The following is a 21128-nucleotide window of genomic DNA, read 5'->3' as shown; positions in this document are numbered from 1 at the left end:
GTAAAAACTCGTTAGCGGTTTGAAACCCTCAACCAAAGATCGAGAAGTATATTACTGCATTCAAAATCTAATATACAGGCCTGTTCCCACTATAAAAATACACACGAGGTAATCAAGCTATCGTTACTGGTGGGGAAACTCTGCCAAGCTGTTTAAGGTGTGCTGGAAATGTTAAAACAACATGAAAAAGCTCTAGCTGAGTGGTTTCCAAAAGGAATGATTTTGTTTAGAACGCTAATGGGAGACGAGGGAAAACACTTCCAGAAATATCAGAGCAAATTCAACCCAGAGGAGTCTAATCTGGGTAGGGAGAGAGGGAGAGAGGGAGAGAGGGAGAGAGGGAGAGAGCGAGAGAGCGAGAGAGAGAGAGAGAGAGAGAGAGTGAAAGAGGTCTTACCTTCTGGAATACACTGTCCCAGTACAAACTTAAAACCTTCACAGCACTTCTTTCTGAAAGAGAGACGAAGTGAAAGAGATACATAATACTTTCTTTAAAAAATGTATTAAGTCTTACCCTTGATAGGGTGTCATGGATGGTTGCCAGGATGTTGCTACACTACCATAAAAAAAAAACTGGGGTCAGTAAGATTAATAAATAAATAAATATTTTTATTCAGTGAGGACACATTAAATTTATCAAAAGTGACAGAAAAGACTTATGATGTTACAAAATGATGTTTCCATTTCAGATAAACATAATTCTTTTAAAATTTCTATCAAAAAATCCTGATTAAGAAAAAAAAAAAAAAAAAACAAGACTGTGTCTAACATTGATATTAATCAGAAATGTTTCTTGATCTCGAAATTATATTTACATAACATATCAGAATGATTTCTGATGAATCATGTGACACTGAAGACTGGAGTAATGGCAGCTGAAAATTCAGCTTTGAATCAGAGGAGTAAATTACATAAAGTTCACAATATGAAGTGACATGAGTGAAGTGACATTCAGCCAAGTATGGTGACCCATACTCAGAATTTGTGCTCTGCATTTAACCCATCCGAAATGCACACACACAGAGCAGTGAACACACACACACACACTGTGAGCACACACCCGGAGCAGTTGGCAGCCATTTATGCTGCGGCCCCCGGGGAGCAGTTGGGGGTACGGTGCCTTGCTCAAGGGCACCTAAGTCATGGTATTGAAGGTGGAGAGAGAACTGTACATGCACTCCCCCCACCTACAATTCCTGCCAGATCCCAACCTTTCGATTGGGAGTCCGACTCTCTAACCATTAGGCCACGACTTTAGGCCATGAGACAAAGTGAAGATCCAAAGGGGAAAAAAAAAAAGTATTTATATAATAAATAAAATACAAAAGGGGGGAAATGTGGATATTAAGTAATGGTGAAATCCTTTTTTTAACAGTATTACTCACACATTTTGTGGAACTATTTAGTCTTGTCTGCAGAGGAAGCAAACTGATCAACAATGCTTAAATGGTGCATATTAAAAAAAGGCTATCACCATGTTAAACAATTAAATGCATTGGTTTACAAGATAAGAACATAAACAGCTAATATATTTTCACATAATTGCTTTTACAGCCACAGAAGAAATAAGGGGTCTGAGTTGGGCTATGGCTGGCTGGTATGGTTTGAATCATGGGAGCTGTTTAGGTGGTCTGATTCACACAGGAAAACTTTATTGGTTTGTTTCAAGTACGAGATGAAAATATCAAGAACTACAATCACTTACAAATCTCTCTCACACACAAACCTAAAACCCAAACACAATATAATATACACAAACAAACTCCCAATATTAAGGGGCACTATCTATATCTTGATGTCCTGAAAAAAAATTATAAATGCACATAATAACAGACTTCAACTGCATAAACCATATGAAATTCCTTAACGGAAATGACAATGCAAGATAAAAATATTTACAATAATGAGTGGAGAAATCAATGATAATAAAAAAAAAAAAATCATCATAAGCCACAACTTGGCATTGAACTTTACTACATTAGCTTGTTTACAGACAGACTTGCAGTATTTCCACTCCACACCATTTTTTTACCTGCTGTATGTTGCCCAGAACTAATGGGTGTCTTCGGAGTTCCCTTCAAAATAAAGAATTTTCCCACGCTTAAAAGAAACCTGAAGCATTCAGGCTACAGAGACTCTGGGTATATGTCCCTACAGAGACCCAGAGGCTACAGAGACTCTGGGTATAAGTCCCTTTTCTAGACTCTAAATGAAGGATTCAAAAGTATTTGAAAAGTCTGATTCCATAGCAATACATTTTTAAGCTCTGTGATGTCATAGGAGAACCTTTTGAAGTTATGATGCGATAGAATTAGAACTGTGATGAGATAAGAGAACCCTTTGAATTTTTTTGTGAAGGCATAGGAAAACCTTTATTAAAAGGTAGCCCAACTATGATTCCATAAAAAAAAAAAAAAAAAACATTTTACCTTTTAAAGGTTGTTTATCTATGTGCTAATGCTTCAAAAGAACAAATACATGTATAAATATTTTTTTTGTGCTAAAGAAGTTTTATTTTTACACTCTTACATAAGAACCTATAAGTATTAAACAAAATAATTTTTGTAGTATAATGTGAAGAAAATTAATTTAAGGATTGAATATGGCTATGTCCACATGAAGCCAGAGCTTTCCCTAATCGGATATAACAAACATGGAACTATACATTTATTAATCTGTGTTAATGTTAGTTAATAAAAAGACAATCGTTCAGTGGGTGTTCATGTTTTTGTTGCTGTTACGTAACGTAGATGTGTCTGACTAGGGGCGAAACACGGGCTGATGACATCGTCGTTTCAGAAAATATACGGATTTGCTGTCCACACGAAAATGCAAAGGCGGCATTTTCAAATTTATCCACTCTGGGACCCGGTTTCAAAAAATATCGGTTTCACTCTCCCAAAATACCAGATATACAGCGAAACGCGTCTCTGTGTGGACAAGGCCTAAGAGAGCTCAGGGTAGAAAAACTCAAATTCTGAACTCAAGACCAATGCTAAAACGCTGTAACTCAAATTTATATGGTGAAAAACATCAGAAACAGAGAGAATCCATGGAAGTGCTTAGAACACACTGAAACACAAATCTCCTGCTGTGGGAGGTGGTGATGGGTGGGAGGGCAGAATGAGGTGGAGGTGATTTTCACGCATGTTTACAGTCATGTACACACAGACTGGGGTCACATTCACTCTACCAAAATAAAATCACACATTCATATGCACACCACTGCACTACAGAAACAAAAAAACATGTTACAATACAGCTGTAAATTTGCAACATGTGCAAATGATCTCAACCTTATCTCCTCGACACCAATCAAATAGATTAAATTAAGTGCACATGGAGACTTTAAGCAAGTCTCTTGCTTCTTGCATATTTCACTTAAAACAAAGGTAAGTGGAGGGAGGTCGTGGCCTAATGGTTAGAGAGTCTGACTCATAATCCAAAGGTGGCAAGGCACCGAACCCCCAACTGCTCCCCAGGCGCCACAGCATAAATGGCTGCCCACTGCTCTGGGTGTGTGTTCATGGTGTGTGTGTGTGCACTGCTGTGTGTGTGCACTTGAGATGGGTTAAATACTTTCACTTTGAAGAATTTCTAGCAAACTCACATATCTCAACCATGTCTCAAACTGTGCTCAGGATAATCAAGTCTGTAATTAAAAAATAAAGCACTTCAGCAAAAACATACAGCAGGATAGGAAGGATGCAGGTTTATATACACGGAGATGCAAAAGAGAAAATCTCTTGTGTTTCTGGTATGCTGATACCAAAGCCACCCTGATCTTCCACAAATACACAAACTCTGATATGTCCCTATCTTAACTAGGGCTGAAACGATTCCTCAAGTAACTCGATTACAAAAAATGATCGAGACAAATTCCTCTGCCTCGAAGCCTCTTTTAATTTATTTTAAATCTCACGTCAGGTTCTTTCCAAATGATTTCTTTTATGTGACACAACGCGTTTACGTCACCCACAAAGCGGAAGGAGACACAAGCTGCTTCTGAAATCGCATACTGCAAGGAGATTTGTTTTGATTTGAGTGCGCGGGCAAACGTAAAGAGAACGTAGTGGCATGTGTCCATTGCAAGATAGAGCTGGCATACCACAACTAGGGCCCTATGATTTCCGCGATGCAGAAAACGCGGACGGAATCGCAGAATCCAGTCATAAAAACATAATTTATAGTTAAACGCGGAATGGCACGGAATTTTCCAAATTTTGAATTAATCAAAAATAGGTCATTGGACTTGCATCAAATCACGATATGGACTAATATCTGTAAATATTAAGCCGGAACAGACTATTTAAATATGAATCTTGCATGTTCTGCGTGTCTGTGTTAATGAATGGAGCAGAAGCGCGACTTCCTTTATTTACACACACTGAAGCGCGCGTGACGCTCCAGTAATTTCAGCATCTGCTGTCTCACTAAATAAGGACGTGAACACATGAACAACATCTCCAGAACTGCTCTGACAGTCTCTTCATGAGCATTTGACCGTTTGATTTGAGTTAAACTAGCTTCACAGAACTGTAAACATCAACCAGTCAAAATAAAAGTCCGGTTAAAGACTATTGATCAGCAGAATGTACATAGCCTACCACTTAAAAAAAAAATAAAAAACATTATTTTTTTTTTAAGGTTTAATCACACAACATTTCTTCCATGTTTTATTTTTATTAGTAAATCCCCTTTGTTTACCAAAAAAGTTAAGTTAATTTTCAATAATTAAAAGATAAATTAAATTAATGTTTTATGTGTTTCATGTTTAATGTGCATCTCAGAAAATGCTTTATTTAAAATCCCAACTGAATGGCACTTTAATACACTTAATTAATCTGTCAACTTTCTTGTCATTGTTCACAGTACAAGTACAGACAGAGAAACAATGGGTAATAAATGTTTATTTTTGATGTATGCATTGCATTCTATGCTTTTAAAAAATAAAAATATTTTTTTTCTAAAAAAGGAAACTTAGTTGTTCATTTTAAGAGGCCTGTGACGGTCACGGAGGGACCGCACGTTCAGCATTGACGTAATACGCACAAACACACACCGAGACTGTTTGGTGATACAAGAGTTTATTGTAATTATTGACAAAGTCCTTTCAGGCAAGTCGTGCCACTTTGCTGCCATCTTGGCAACGCCTCCGGGCAGCTATTTCAGAATAACAAGACCAGCTCCTATCTAAATGAATGGGCAGAGAGTCAGAACTGCACTTTCACTGGTCACCGGGACATAAAAACAGCATGTATAGAAACAGCAGTGAAATATGATAAAAAAAATTGCTGAAAAATGTTGATGACTTTGCCTCAAAATAAGGTTTAAAACGCCTTTTTCCCCACAGGTTATACCTTTACTACGCATGCGCAAGGGTTCCTCAACTGTGCGCATACGTCAGTGGAACCAGACGATAGGCTTAAATGTTTTCCCGGCTGTTAAAAGCAGATGATTGGCTTTCCAGCAGGAGGGGCGGGACATGTGCACACAATCGCCATCTTTGCAGTTACGGCTTTTCCTTATATAGTTGTATTGAGGATTGAGTAAGTGGCATGTCTCTTATAAACGGTCTCGGTTATTGATCAGAGGGTGAATAAAATACCTGCAACCCTCAGGCCACACTCTCCACTGCAGAAACAAACAGACTACCGTCCATTACAAAGACATTCACATTTATACTGGTGGCCAGCACCATTACCACATGTGGAGGGACAAACTCACAGAAAACACTTTAAACATGTTCCCTTAAATATACAGAGTCTGAAAGAAACAAATTGGCATGATGTTCTACTTAATAAGTTTACTTTGATGTTATTAATTCGTTCACATTAAACAGGAAATAACAACGAACAACTCGGCCACGTTGCCCCTGAAACCCCCACGCTCAATTAATACATGGTAGATTGTCACCCTAAGCGGAACCAATAATTCCTGCCATTGTTTCTTACCAGGACTCTAAAAATCAAGCGACAAACGCTACACGGGAACAATACACATAGTTTGCAGGTATTTCATTCACTCTCTGATCAATATTTACAACAAACTCTTGTATCACCAAACAGTCTCAGTGTGTGTTTGTGCGTATGTGTGCGTATTAACGTCCATGTTGAATGTGCGGTCCCTCCGTGACCGTCACAAGACCCAGGAGTCTTATTTTCTCTTGCATAATAAATATTGCACTTTAAGCTAAAACACATTTTATCCGATTACTCGATAAATCGATGGAATTTTTAGTACAATACTCGATTACTAAAATATTCGATAGCTACAGCCCTAATCTTAACACACAACACTCAGAGAGAAGAACAGCCAGAACTGACCCTGGACCTGTGTCTGCCAGGGTAAGCATACCAAAAATATTTTTTAAGATTTGTTTATTGACTCTGTGGTGTTTACACTCAGGTTTCCATCTGGTGCTGGTGCTTTCACAAATATTCATACTTTGAGGATTTGACTTTTCATTTAATTTTTTAAGATCGACTTTATAAAGACACATAAAACCCAAACTTTGAAATATATAATGAGTTCATTTTTGCAATTATTACAATACAATTAGCTTTTTTATATTGTAAACATCTTTATACAACCTCAAACTAAAGGGTAATTTAGCTATTTATTGGATGTGATGCAGTATGAAGCATGCAAATACCCATGAATTTTAGGAACTAAATCTGCACTGCATGACAGTATTAATATGTGCATCATTAACATGAAAAACTATACAGGCTTAATGGATAGGAGAACATGAAATCCAGCTGGACCAAATCCCATAATGACCTAAACAGAGCCTGAAGTGTTCAAACACGGAATCAACCTATAATGTATACATCACACAATTCAGAATGTAAATATACAAAACTTCACAAAGGCTACAATATTTTGTCTTGAGCAACCCCAGATGTTCTGTGCTGAGGTCTTATATAGACTATGGCTACTTACACTGATTAATATTATCTGTGTGACACAGCACTGGTTTAATCTCAGAAGCTTGAAAACACTACACTGTGTTCAGACCTGTCTCTTTCTAAATAAAATGCACTCTACAGATGTAAATTACAAAATCAGAGAAAAGAAGCAAGACATTTTTTCTAAAGATAAGGTCAGTGGCACTAATGTTTTAAAACATGACATGTTATTGTGAAGGCTTTGTCAGTGTGGCCAGAATTAGTTTTCCTGATGACCATTTCTCATGCAGGACCTGTGAGAGACACTCCAGTCTTCATAAATAAAAACACAAAATAGTGGAGATTCAGAGCAATATTCAGAGCAAATGATCTTTTTAAACTGGAAAGAAGTTTATTTTTTTTTATTTTATTTTTTTTTTTTTTACATCAAACTCATTTCAAAAATATCAAGAACTATTTAATTTCTCGTTATATGACACATTAAAGGGTTCCTCCTAATAAACTCAATAAACCAAAAATACTAAACTAATATCCATTCCTCCTTGGAAATCCACCAAAAAGATAAAGAAACTTAATTCATTTGCGCATTGAACCTGATGAACTGGGAGGGAAACAGTATTTCAAAAAAATTTACTTTGAATATTTTGTAGGACCTTCTGTCATACAGATGTTTTCATCCAGCAGATTAATATTCCAGAATTCCATGCAACTGCATGCCGTTACATCATTTACTCTTTAAAATCCTCTTGGGGCCAGATTGCAATAATAAGATCACACTGAATAGCAGAAGAGGATGTTTTGCGGCCCGATTGCTCTGATGGTCTGACGTCTCCAGAGGGGAGGATCCAGATGTGAACCAAGCCTCGGGAGGATTAAAACGGGATGAAATGGATTAGTTCAGGTTTGGTCACTCAGACACAACCAGACTTTTAACCAAATATTTGTTATGTAAGAGAGAAAAAGAGAAAGCGACCGAATTTGCATGCAGTGACACATGAAATGTCTTATTAAATTTATTCACTATCATTTATTGATAATTCATTAAGAAAAGTCAGCTTAAGCCCTTTTTACTCACTTAAGCACCTGATTTCGACTTCAGGTGTATTTGCTTGTAGATGAAAAGGAAAGGTTTAGTTATTCTGGCACGTTAAAAGAGCTTAAAACATGTCAGACATGTTTTCTTCAGCCTCTGTTAAATGATAGATGGAAATTATGGAAAATATGAATAAGCGGTGATATTCCAGTACCATGTCCAAACAAAAACAGGTGCATTAACACAGACACATTCACTTTTAAACAGGGCTTTCACTTGACTTGTCAGGCATTATTAGTGGGTAGAGAAGCACCTGTGCTTTTCTAATGTTGTGTTTATTTAATTTCCCACGCTGATGGGTGTCCAGTTACCAGGAGAAAATCAGGTCTGGATTAGTGTGACCTCAGCAACACTCGCTGGGCTCTGAAAGATCTTGAATTACTTAAACAAACTGAGCACAGACTTGCAGTAACCACAGACACTTGCAGTGCACATGGAGGAAAAAACATTACATTCTGGCTACACTGAGAAATTTACCATGGAATGCATGGTACCATGGAAAGTCTGTGAGCAAACACTATTAAAATTTTAAGGCTCTAAATAAACATTCCTAAAATAAAAGTGATTATGAGATTCTTATAATGCCATTTAAAAACAATTTTAATGTCCTCTGATGTCATAAGATAACTTCAATTATTCTATAATGTTATGACAATTTCTCTGATAATAAATTCTGAATGAATGTTCTGAATTCAAAACAAATTTCATTCAAATTAAAACATTGTACAAGGAGCTCTACAAAGAATTGTACCTTGCACAATTAAAACTGAATTGCTAAAAGAGCGCTGTGATAATGCTAAATCAAGAACGCTAAAATCAACATGAAGCAGCATACACAAGCCATTTTAATTTTGTAATGCAGCATTTCTAATTACAATATCACTAACAAATGGAAAGGTATGAGTAAGAAAAAAAACAACAGAACAAAAGATAGAATACATGATAGAACAAACAAAAGGTAGACAGAATAATAGATAGATAGATAGATAGATAGATAGATAGATAGATAGATAGATAGATAGATAGATAGATCGATCAAATAATAGATGAGTGAACAACAGTCAGAATGATGGACAGAAAGACAGGACAGTACTGTAGATAGAGCAATCAACAGATTAGTATATGATGCATTTTTCTATGTATACCAGTAACCATTTACAAAGTCGACAAGTATGATGTCTAACGCTTGAAAATCTGTTCATATTCTAAAAGTAGCTGGTGTATTCCAGCCTGACAAGTAAGGTTATTTAAAGTCCAGGAATGTGTATTAAAAAATTAATTGGGAGCATTTCAAAACCATGATGACTTTAAGATTATCATACCACTTGAACTTTTTAAATACCCTGTATTTAATATTCACAGATAAATATTCCAGACTGTCTAGCCAAGCACAGCACAAGGAGTCATCAACGATCACAGCTGGAAATCACAGGCTAACAAATGCAAAACAAAAATCTCAATTTCCTTTATAATTAACATCCACATAATTGGCCAGAAGCCAAAGCCATTAGCAGCTGCATAAAGAGAGCAGTCTTATTATTTCATGAATTTGCGGCGGTCATCTTTCTCCTCTATTCCTGAACAAAAACCTGTACAGCTGGAAACTGTAAATTACACAGACCTGTTAGAAGTTTCAGTATTACACATGTAAGGATCTTATTAGAGCCTGGATCTCATTGTCTAGATCTCATCTTATACTGCATGTCAGTAAACACCCTTCGCTCGAGTTGGGCCTCTGAAAACTGATTTGATCTTGTTGCTTTTGTGCCAAGTGTGTGTGTGCGCGTGTGTGTTCAGGGAGTTCTAATTGTATTGCTGGTGCTCTGACGCAGAAGGCCACATCACCTTCTCTGCTTTTACGCTTAGAAGAATCTTGATGTGGCACAGATCAAGAACCTGAAACACATTTAGACACAAACTCTACATTTCTCCACACTGGCCTCCCCCAGATGTGGCCAGTTTTTCTTTTCGTTTTTCTTGTCTTCTCTCTTTGCACACTGTAACCCCACCCACAGGTCTTTTATGAGTCGGTGTGCCTCCAGTAACCCACTAGGCTGAATTTGTTCCCCCGCACTTTAACGTTCACATTAAATCACAGAAGTGCTGGTGCTTGTTTAGGTGTAACTGCTTGGAATGGGGCCTGACAGAACCAGCCAGCCAATGCAAAGATCTGCCTGTCAACATTTCAGACATGATGAGGTGATGAGAAACTGAAATTAATTCAGACTGATGCTTTAATGGGCATTTAGTTCATCTGGAGACCTATGCTGGCATGGGCACCATGTAATCCATGGGCGTTTCACAGTTATAGTTCACATTTAAGTTGAATTTAAAGTATGCTTGTCAGTTACTACGACATACACACTGCTGATAAAGCTGATAAACATTGAGCATCTGTGAAACTTTAAATGTAGAGTGTTATAAAAACTGAATATCAATTTAATGTTATGTGAGAGGAGATAGGTGATAAAATTAAAATAGTAACACTTAAAGTCTTTATGTACAATGCATTACAAAGCTGTTAATAATGTACACAATGTAGTGCATTATATCTTTTAATTAATAATCTTAACCAAAAGTTAATATGCACTATAATATTTGAAGGTTTGTTTGTCACCTGTTTTAATGCGTAATACCTTGTAAAGGTGTAACAATTAACATCTAAGTACTATAATTTATTATAACAATTATTCCTGAGATCATGCAATGCATAAGGCTATAAGGTAAATTACAAGGCATGATTAATGCATTAAATAAGCTTTTATAATGCATTAAGGCTTTAAGAAAAGTGTTACCATTAAATAAAATTTAAGTGGGCGATAAAAAAAACAAAACTTTATTTTCTTAAATACTGTTTAATAAATAAATAAAATATTATATCTCACATCTCATAATTTGAACAGCTAACCAACCAAATTTTAAAGAACAGATATATTAATATTTCACAGTTTTAACTGGTATATTGGTCGCATATAGGATGGAAATCAATTATTTTAAGAAACTCAAGTCCAAGAAAATCCCTGAGTAAGACTGGAAAAGTTTCAGGAAAACTCAGATATTTGAGAAATATAATCTATGTGTTGAGTTGTTGCGTTGGCAAATCTTCCTTCTTTGTCACTCTGCCTCTTGCTCTCCCACTATTGTTTTCACATCACTCCAATTTACAATCAACAGTTCGAGAGAGGAGAGGAGCTGGCCAACTTTAGAACAGAAATCACTTACGGACAGCCAAATTTCATTCTGTGGAAGCATGCGATGACTGGATCTGTCTACTCTAATGTTTAAAAAAAATGCCTTGTTGGATTCATCTATCCAATGTTTACTTTATGATATGTGATCAGAAACTGCTTCATAGTCAAGAACTGGAAGTAAACACATGGGATCAGCATGGGGAATTATTTGGAAGCTGTGTAGCATACAGTCTATGAGAAATGCGAAACAGTGATCAAGCGCTACTATTCCAACAATCATCCAGAATTTTATTTATTACATGATACCTCACATTACAGACATTTTCTTGAAGATTGTATGAAACCCCTAAGCATATGATATTGCAATATTTAGGGAATCACCAAATCTTTCAAAAACAGCAGTTTAACATCCACTACAGTCCGCCGTGGTTCTCAGTGTCCTTCAAATATCAAAACCTGGGGTCAGAAAATAATATCAAGCCCCATGTGTTATAATAAAGCCAACGTTTGGGCGATCTGATCACTTTATGTAACTCACTTTATGCAATCTGTAGCAAGTTCTGTCAAAACACACACTTGGGTGGGGAGGGGGGGGGCATCACTTTAACTTGTAAAACTTTTATGTATAAACTTTTCATCGATGCAGGGTTGAACCAAATGTCTGTCATGGTGCGATGGTTACTCAAGTGAGCAATAAGAATGAAAGGACTCACCAGAAAGTTCAAGAGAGGAGAACGGCTGTGGGAAAATACTAGTCTTATGTCTCCAAAACACTTTACCTTTTGGGAATACAGTTACAGGAAGGCATACATTACAAAGAACAGTTACCTCTGAAAAGTGCTTGGATATATTTTTGTTCTCAGTATTTTGTCACTTATTTTTTGTATTTCTTCTTCCACACATCATATTTGGTGGAACTTCCTACCCCTGCTAAAAACATCATGAAAAGTCACAGGATGCTTTGCAGACCTGATAAAAGTACCTTTTGTATCTTGTCTTTTTGTTACTGGTGTAAAATGTTTTTCCTTTTATGTTCACTTCTTTAATTTCTTCTCCCCTCCATAGTCCAATTTCAGCCAGTACAGTTGCCTTGAGACTATAACACACTGTAAACATAATAGCCTGAATTGACATTGGCGTTTATTATATAATTGCACTAGGTACTTCCAGGACAAGGCAATTTGTCTTGAAAAAGGATATTACTCTATAGACGTGCTGTGCACAGGTCAGCGCCTGTGACCCTCTCTGATCAAGCAGTGTTTCTGTCAGAGAATAATTCTGGATCAAATCTTTAAGCTCCTGAACTGTCTAGTCATCTCAGCGTTGACCAGCCAAAGTTTAGTTAGTCTCCATGGCGCACTTTACAGAGGTCATGCACAAACCAAGGAAAAAAGCAGTTGTGTAAAGAAATGATAATTCAAGAACACTACAGGGACTTATTAGTTATGCGGTCTCAAAAGCATCTGCCATACAAGACAGCAATAAGTGTCTTCAAACTAATGAATTGCATTTTGCATTGCAGAATTATCAGTTTTCAATCAAATGTTTAAAGCTGTCATTTTTGATGCATCTTATCAAAACACCAAACCTAATTCATATAGCACTTAACATACTTAAAATAACATTACGCACTTAGCAGTGGCAGCTCCTGACAGTAAGTCTGGTGGGTCAGATTCTGGGTGGTAAAGCGTTAATATATATAAAACATTTTGTAAGCTTTATATTCTAATCTCTGAACAACACATGGGGACAAAATTTTGGCAGAGATGTCCTTGCGTTATCCTGTGGTTAGCTAATGTTGATTGACAGGCTTGAAGTAATGTTGCATGCATAAAATGCTGTATAATAATTGCCTTAGTATTTATCACCTCTAAATGTTGATTTAGAATGTTAAAAATTGTGGAGCAATTCGGGTGAAGAAAGACGATCATGTCTATTCTCAGAATAAACAACAAAAACACAACAGAACCATGTAAAGGCTATTTATGTGAGCACATTTAAACTAAAGGATTTAACTTATAGTCTACTTTGTTAATTTGATCCACTGATCTGTTGCAGACACATTGCTGAAGTGGATTGATGTTGTCTTAGTGGAGTGAGGTTTATGTAAATTAACGTGAAAATAAGCAGGGCAGTCTCAAATCTGCCCCATTGGCTCTTAGAGCGCGCTGCAGTTCCCCTTTTCACCACAGATTTACGTTACAAAATTGTGTATGTGTGATGCTCATGGTGATTTCAGCGTCTGTCATCTCACTAAATAAGGACGTAAACACATGAACAACATCTCCAGAACTGCTCTGAGAGTCACTTCATGAGCATTTGACCATTTGATTTGAGTAAAACAAGCGTCATATTATCACATGCACAGAACTGTAAAGGTATTAAGTAGTGCCTATTACTACTTAATTAATTAGACATACTTTTTGATAAATTCAATTTAATTTAACTATTAAAAGAGAGTCAAAAAAACTCAACAAAAACAATCCAGAAAAAAAACTGAAAAAAAAAATGGATTTTGGAAAAAAATAAAACTGATTTCATAAGGCCCTATGAATGTTTGTGTAGCATTTACATTTACATTTACATTTATTCATTTAGCTGACGCTTTTATCCAAAGCGACTTACAATTGCTATATATGTCAGAGGTCGCACGCCTCTGGAGCAACTAGGGGTTAAGTGTCTTGCTCAGGGACACACTGGCGGTTCACAGTGGATTCGAACCCGGGTCTCCCACACCACAGGCATGCGTCTTATCCACTGCGCTAACACCACACCATTTGGTGTAGCATACATCAAATCTGCGTGAACTACGTGGTTTGCTTAATTCAATATTGTTCACTTTTCACACAGTTCTGCATTCCCAACTGAAGTGTTTTCAGAGGTTTTGAAAATATTAAATCAGTTGCCATGCTGTCAAATCACAACACTTTTCACAGTGTAAATGTGCATATGGTCTGACACATTGGCCAACATTCACCCCCAAAAACACGATACTCACAAAACATCACTGAACAGCAAAAATAAGACTGTTTCGATAACAATTTTTAGCCCAATATTTAGCCCTATTTCACTATTGTGTGTGGTCCATCATATTTAAAATTCCCAACCTGAGTCACACATGTGAAGTCACGTCTTTTGTTGTTGCACGTGCTCACTGGCATTAGAAATTGCCGACTTCTTTGTTGTCCTGACAACAGATGGAGGGTTCTAGAAAAGACCCCCCAAAGCACATATGGTTGTGTTTAGATGCAGTTCTGTCTCCTTTTGGCCAGTAATCACATGTGGAACAATCTCTGTCCTCATCTCCATCTCTCTCTTTCTCCCTCCCTCTCTCTCACACACACACACACACACACACACACACACACACATATACACACACTCAGTGACCAGTTTCTCTATCTGCACCATCTAAATATCTCACAATATTCCTCTTTAGCCTGTAAGCGATAAGGTTAATTAAACCAAACAAGGAAAAGATGTGCATCGTCTCAGATACACAAACACAAAGCGCTGAACAACCAAGAAATCAGTCTGAAATCTGCAACGTCTGGCTTCAATATACTGCAGGCGGAGGAAGTCAAGGTATCTTTAGAAGCATGTTAAGGAGGACTGGCACTGAATTTAACTGGTGTGATGTCTCTCACCCTGACAACCCGGAAATTACAGAGAACATGCCGGTCCATAAGTTGTTATACAGAATCCACGTTTATGGACGTGCTTTCTTTACATTATACTCTCTTAACTCGAACCATACTACACCCCTGGCCTTGGGCCAGATCAACTAAGAAAGGGCTTCGACTACTGGAACCCTCAACAGACCGACTATTTGCATGGTAACGGGAGGTTTTTCCAGGAAAATGTCAAGTGCATGGACTGACCACTTGGGCCGCTTCATAAACAGTGACACGTTTACTGCTGAAGGACATGAATGAATGATGGGATGAATGAATGAACACGTCCCTCGTTTCTGAAAAATCGATCCTGGAGGTACTGACCTCTGGAAAGAGGTTTACAAAAACACCAAATCAGGACAAAGAGGTGTTGCTTGGAAACAAATGATTCAGTTAAGGGGAAAATATATTATATAAGTCAACAAAGCGATTTTAACGATAGCTGCGGTTAAAGTATTCTCAGACAAAGGTTTTTTTTCTTTCACATCCAATTTGTTGGAGAGTAAAAGGCTTATGGGGTATCAAATGACCAAGTTTTTCCCTGCGATTTAGCAAGAAAACAGAGCGGGTACAATTTGCATGTCTTGAACTGAAAGCAGTGTGTCTAAGTGACTTTAAGATTTATGTATGACCATCCATTTGACTGACAAAAATATGTTAAAATTCAGAAGCACAAAATACTATAATAATGGTACAATGTCAAAATGCGATAAAAAAGAGGTCTGGCATCCAAATGCTTGAATATCCAGCTGACTGAAAAATGACTGGCACTGTAGCACTTAAACAGTCCAGAACATTTCCTTTTACTAATTAAAATCCTAGCAGTATGATAAATTATCGTCTCTTCTCCTAATGGGATAATAAAATAAGAGTTAAATGACCACAAATTGTGTCTAAAGCAAGACAGCAAAACAGAAATTAAATATTCTGCCAGTAAAATATACATTAAAAATCCCAAAACAGACTAAAAGGAGGAAAAAACAGAGACTGCGGTTTTGCTGAACCACGTACAATGTCCTATGCAAACCTTAAGCCACATAAACAGTTTCTTGACAATCCATGGTTAACTTCATTATCCACTACACATCAGTCATGCAGTTTAACACATTTAAATGTCTTTCCATAAAAATGAAGAATTAAAATTTACACAATTTAGCCATGCTTGGAATTTATAGCTTTGCTGGGAAAAGTCTTAAAATCAAACAGATCCTGCATGATGTATAATCTCCCAGCACCAAAATGAACCAAATTCATTAATTCTTAAAGGAAAATTGAGTTTTAAAAGGTACAAAATAAATAAAACTACTGCTACTATAATTTTTTTTTTCTTCGAAGAATACAAATCAGAATTATTGGAAAATACTATTTCAGTCTGTCTACTTCAAAATGTCACACTTAACGTGTTACTAGCAATTTATTTGAAATTATTTGTGAAATTTTTAGCAATTTCTGAGTAAAATTTGTTTCTACACCAACTTCAGTGTACCACAAAATGAATGATACAAAAACACTTATTTGAAAACTTTCAGTTAGAATGTTTAGAATTTATAAAGAAAGGTCAGTTCCACAACAATATGGTGGAAAATTAATAAAACCATCCATACTGTACAGCATAATAATAATAATAATAATAAGAAGAAGAAGAATTTTTACAGCTCAAGTTTTAAATTTTAATGCTTTAATTCAAGTATGGAAACCACATTTGTACACACGGAGTATACACACAGGGGTCATGTTGATGCAAAATGTAGTGCCACTCTTGTATTCCCCTTTTAAATAATCATTAATTTAGCCCCATAGTAGTAATTCCATTTGAACACACTTAACAGGTTAAACGCATGGGTGTACACACACACACACACCCCATGTTGACACAGTACAAAGCCCTATACATCATCAACCTGTGTCTCGACCATCCTGCTTTAATTCAGGCCAATGCTAACATCTGTTTCTCTTTAGGAAGCCAAATCCTCAGTAGTCTGCATTCAAACTACTGGCACCTATTCAACAACACATAGCCCCCTGAAACCATGGCAGGCGCAAATGAATATTGTCAAAATTATGCTTGAGTGTAGGGCTGGCCGATATCACGATATATATTAGATGGACGAAATGAAAAGTCTTTTGTTTTCATGTTACGCTCTATCGTTTATTTCGTGGTGCCACAAAATACATTGTTTACGGCAATACTTTTTCATAATTTGAATGACATACATGCATTACAAGGGGATGCAGGCAGACATGTGAAAAACAGCATGCGCGCGTGCTCACGTCACAATGCTGTGTGCGTGGTCACAAAAACGTAATGTTTGTGTTCAACGTAATGCTGTCTGTGTTCAAGCCGTGCATCAGCTGCTAATAGAGCCTGTGAGCATTTTTGCCGCTTTATTGGCTTTGAATGATTGCATAAACACTTATATGCGTTCAAATTCAAGTATTCTCATAGACACAGTCATTTAGGTCTTAAAGGAATGTAAAAAGTTGCGAGAGAAAGCGCATATGTAACAGTAGATTGGCTCTGGACTTCTGTCTTAAAGGGGAAGCTGTCTAATATTCGTCCTGTCTGCCATTCATATAAACAACAGTGAGAGAAACTCTCCCACTGATCTTGACTAAATCACTTTTGTAACTAGAAAAAGAAATTATAGGCGGCTGCATATATGAAAATAAAACACCTAACCATAAAAAAAATTCTAACAAAAGGTTTCTCAGCTGTTTTTGTAGTATTAGGTGTCCTTAATAACATACTAAAAGTATACCAAAGTTTGACCACTAGAAAGGTGTAATTTTCAAGATGGTGTCCAAGATGGGCAGGGAGCCCTTAAAATATCCTAACTCCTTCATTATTTGACTTAGTCAAATAATCTTGGTGTCTAACCCCATGTTTTCTGGGTCTATGAATCCACTGGACTTGTCTAAATTGCACTGACATGATTACATACTTATGGAATACATGATTTTGTGAGAATACTGTAAGGTTTTATCATTGTTTGGGGTGAACCAGAGATGTAAACAATTTAGCCTATGTCATGTAACTCCTACTCAGTACCTGTTTTTTTTTTTTTTTTTTTTTGCTAAAACAGACTTTACATTCAATGTAAAAGGTATTGCACCCAAAAGTAACTTAAACTGGAGTTGTATAAATTTGATCATAAACAACTCCGTATTAGCCCCGAAAAGAGGGACTGTGTGTGAAACCTCTAAAATGGTCACTCATTTCAATTTTAATAAGGTAATACATATGTAATGCATCCTCTATTGATGTTTTTGAGTATAAAGGTGGCATTATACTAAACCCAACAAAACTAAATTCACAATTTTCAGCAATTCAGAAGATGGTAGAAGAGAATACGGACATTTGATATTGCTTGACTCATTGTAATGTTGTTGGCAGCACAGTGTATACCATTTTGCTCAAACAAAATTCATCCTTGAATACTTAAAAAAAAAAAAAAAAAAAAAAAAAGTTCTTTATTTTTTGTAATTTAATTAAAAAAAGTAAACTTTTGTATATTCTAGATTCATTGTACACAAACTATATTTCAAGTAGTGTTGTCACGGTACCAAAATTTCAGTATTCGGTACCGATACCAGTGAAAATCCACGGTTCTCGGTACCAATTTCGGTACCAAAGCAAAACACAAAAATATTCTAATAAAAAAAAAAAAAAAAAAAAAAAAAAAAAAAAACATTTTATCACTAAAAATAAAACCAATACCATTCTTTATACTTATTTACAATTATGTTTAAAGTCTTTCTACAAGTAATATAATTATGAAAAACAGTAAACAAGTTTCACCCAAATTTAATTGGTCTTTTAATTAATGAAATGTAAACATTTAAATTTTAAACATGGAAAAAAATTGTGTGATTTCTTTAAAAAACTAAAGTTTTATTAATTTTTTTCCACAGTAGTAGCAGTATCACATACATTCTACTAAATAATAATAGTAATATCTAGCACAATGCCTTTATGTAAAAATGAACTTTTATTTTGACACTGGTTTTACTCAGAAGAAACGGTAAAATGCTTGTGAAGTGACTCAGAACAGTTCTTGTGATGTAGTTTATGTATTTATGTCCTCATTGAGATGGCAGATGCTGAAATTACTGCAAGCATCACGCGCTTCAGTCTTTGTAGTAAACAAACCCGCACGACTCTGCCATTCATTCATTCACACAGAGACGCACAGAACATGCAGGATTCATATTTCACCATCTTTTGCGGCTTAACATTTAAAGAATGGTCCAAACGGAGATTTGATTTGATTAATTTATGCTAACTTTGACAAATTCCGTGATTGTCCATATTAAAATGTAAAGTTTCATTTTCATGACTGGATTTTGCGTTTTCTGCTTCGCGGAAATCATAGCGCTGTTTGCATCAAGAACCGGGTTGAGCGGGTCCTCGGTACCACCGGTACTTAAAGAAACCTGCTACAGTCACATTTTCATTTGTTTAGTACCGACTTGGTACCGAAGTACCGGGTCTTTTGACAACACTAATTTCAAGAGTTTTTTGCTGTTTGTTACGACGAAAATAAAAAATTCAGTATCTCAAAAATTTTGAATATTCCATTTTGAACTTGATTAGTTTTATTAATTATTAGTACAAATACTGGGTACCTCCTGGGCTAGTTCAGAACGTGCAACCACAATTATGGGAAAGACTACTGACTTGAAAGTTGTCAAGAAGACAATCATCAAAACCCTCCACAGGGAGGGTAAGCCACAGAAGGTCATTGCTGAAAGGACTATCTGTTCATAGAGTGCTGTATCAAAATATATTTATAGAAAGTTGACTGGAAGGAAAAAGTGTGGTAGGAAAAGGTGCACAAGCAACAGGGATGACCACAGACTTGGGAAGATTGTCAGGAAAAGCAGATTCAAGAACTTGGGAGAGCTTCATAAGGAGTGGACTGAAGCCGGAGTCAGCGCATCAAGAGTCATCACACTCAGACATCTTCAAGAAAAGGGCTACAGCCGTCACATTCCTAAAACCAAGCCACTCCTGAACCAGAAAAAAAAAACATCAGAAGCATTTCACCTGGGGTAAGGAGGAAAAGAACTAGACTGTTGCTCAGTGGTCCACAGTCCTCTTTTCAGATGAAAGTAAATTTTGCATTTAATTTGGAAATCAAGGTCTGCAGTCTGGAGAGGTACAGAATCCAAAGTCGTGTGTGAAGTTTCTGAAGTCAGTGATGATTTGAGTGCCGTGACGTCTGCTGGTGTTGGTTCATTATGTTTTATCAAGACCAAAGTCAATGCAGCATCTACCAGGAGATTTGGAGCACTTCTGCTGACAAGCTTAATGGAGATGCAGATTTAATTTTGCAGCAAGAATTTAGCACATATGTCAGGGATCTAGGAAGGAGGGCCCAATTGTAGTGTGAGGTAATAAGGTTTTATTGACAAAACAGACCACAATGGATACAACAGGAAAACAGTAAACAGGAACAGCTAGGGGAGGCCACTGGGAAAGCTTCAGGAAACAACTGGCAGAATACTTGGCAACAGAGGGGGCAGCAAGACCAGGCTGATAGAGAAGACCACACAAGGCACCATAGAGCAGAGCGCAGACACTTGTTGACCAATGACTCTGAGACAGACCAAGTGCCAGGTAGGTAGATCCAGGGCAGGACACACGGGGACAGGTCAGGAACTCGAATACAAGACTAGACAGGGCAAAGCTCCACAAAAAAACACAGATTAAACTCAAGACAAGGAAAGATATAAGCCAGTGAACTAATAAAATGTTAAGTAACAAAAATAGAAATCATCAATTTAACTAACTTAGAATAATCAAACAAAACCAAGAATCAAGACTAGAAAAACGAAATAAATCGTTTATTTAGCAAGAACAAACAAATTACTAAAATAAGGAGCAAGACAAAAACATAGAACTACAAGGACTAGACAAGGGCACAAGACCAACCAGAAAGGAGACACAGGCACATATTCAGCCACATGCAGAGACAGAGGGGGTGAGAATGACCATGAACCAGCAAACACAAAAGGGTTAGGGGCACTATAAATAGGGAGGAAAATACATGAGGGACAGGTGAGCACAATAAGATTAACCAGGCTAACAAGAGGGTGTGGTAAAAAGGAAACAAGGAAGAGGGGCTTAAGGAGCACATGGCCGAGAAAACAATTAAGGCCATGTGCTGACACTAGACACAAGAAACAAAACATAAAACAAATTGACAGTGCAAAACCCTGACAACCTACCCACTTCCAAGTGATTTGCTGACCATTA

At 36.7% G+C, this 21128-nt stretch overlaps 1 protein-coding gene across 2 annotated transcripts in view; it reads right to left on the bottom strand.

Moving 5' to 3' along the window:
• Positions 1-21128, bottom strand: part of LOC132130047 (collagen and calcium-binding EGF domain-containing protein 1-like) — a 54969-nt gene that overhangs the window by 17718 nt on the left and 16123 nt on the right. For both annotated transcript variants that reach the window (XM_059541664.1, XM_059541663.1), the window contains one exon: positions 398-450. In XM_059541664.1, the coding sequence (XP_059397647.1) occupies positions 398-450 (53 nt within the window). The remainder of the gene's footprint in view (positions 1-397; positions 451-21128) is intronic.

The sequence above is a fragment of the Carassius carassius genome, chromosome 47 (assembly GCF_963082965.1).
Source record: "Carassius carassius chromosome 47, fCarCar2.1, whole genome shotgun sequence".
NCBI lineage: Eukaryota > Metazoa > Chordata > Actinopteri > Cypriniformes > Cyprinidae > Carassius > Carassius carassius.
This window is presented reverse-complemented; position numbering and strand designations above follow the sequence as displayed.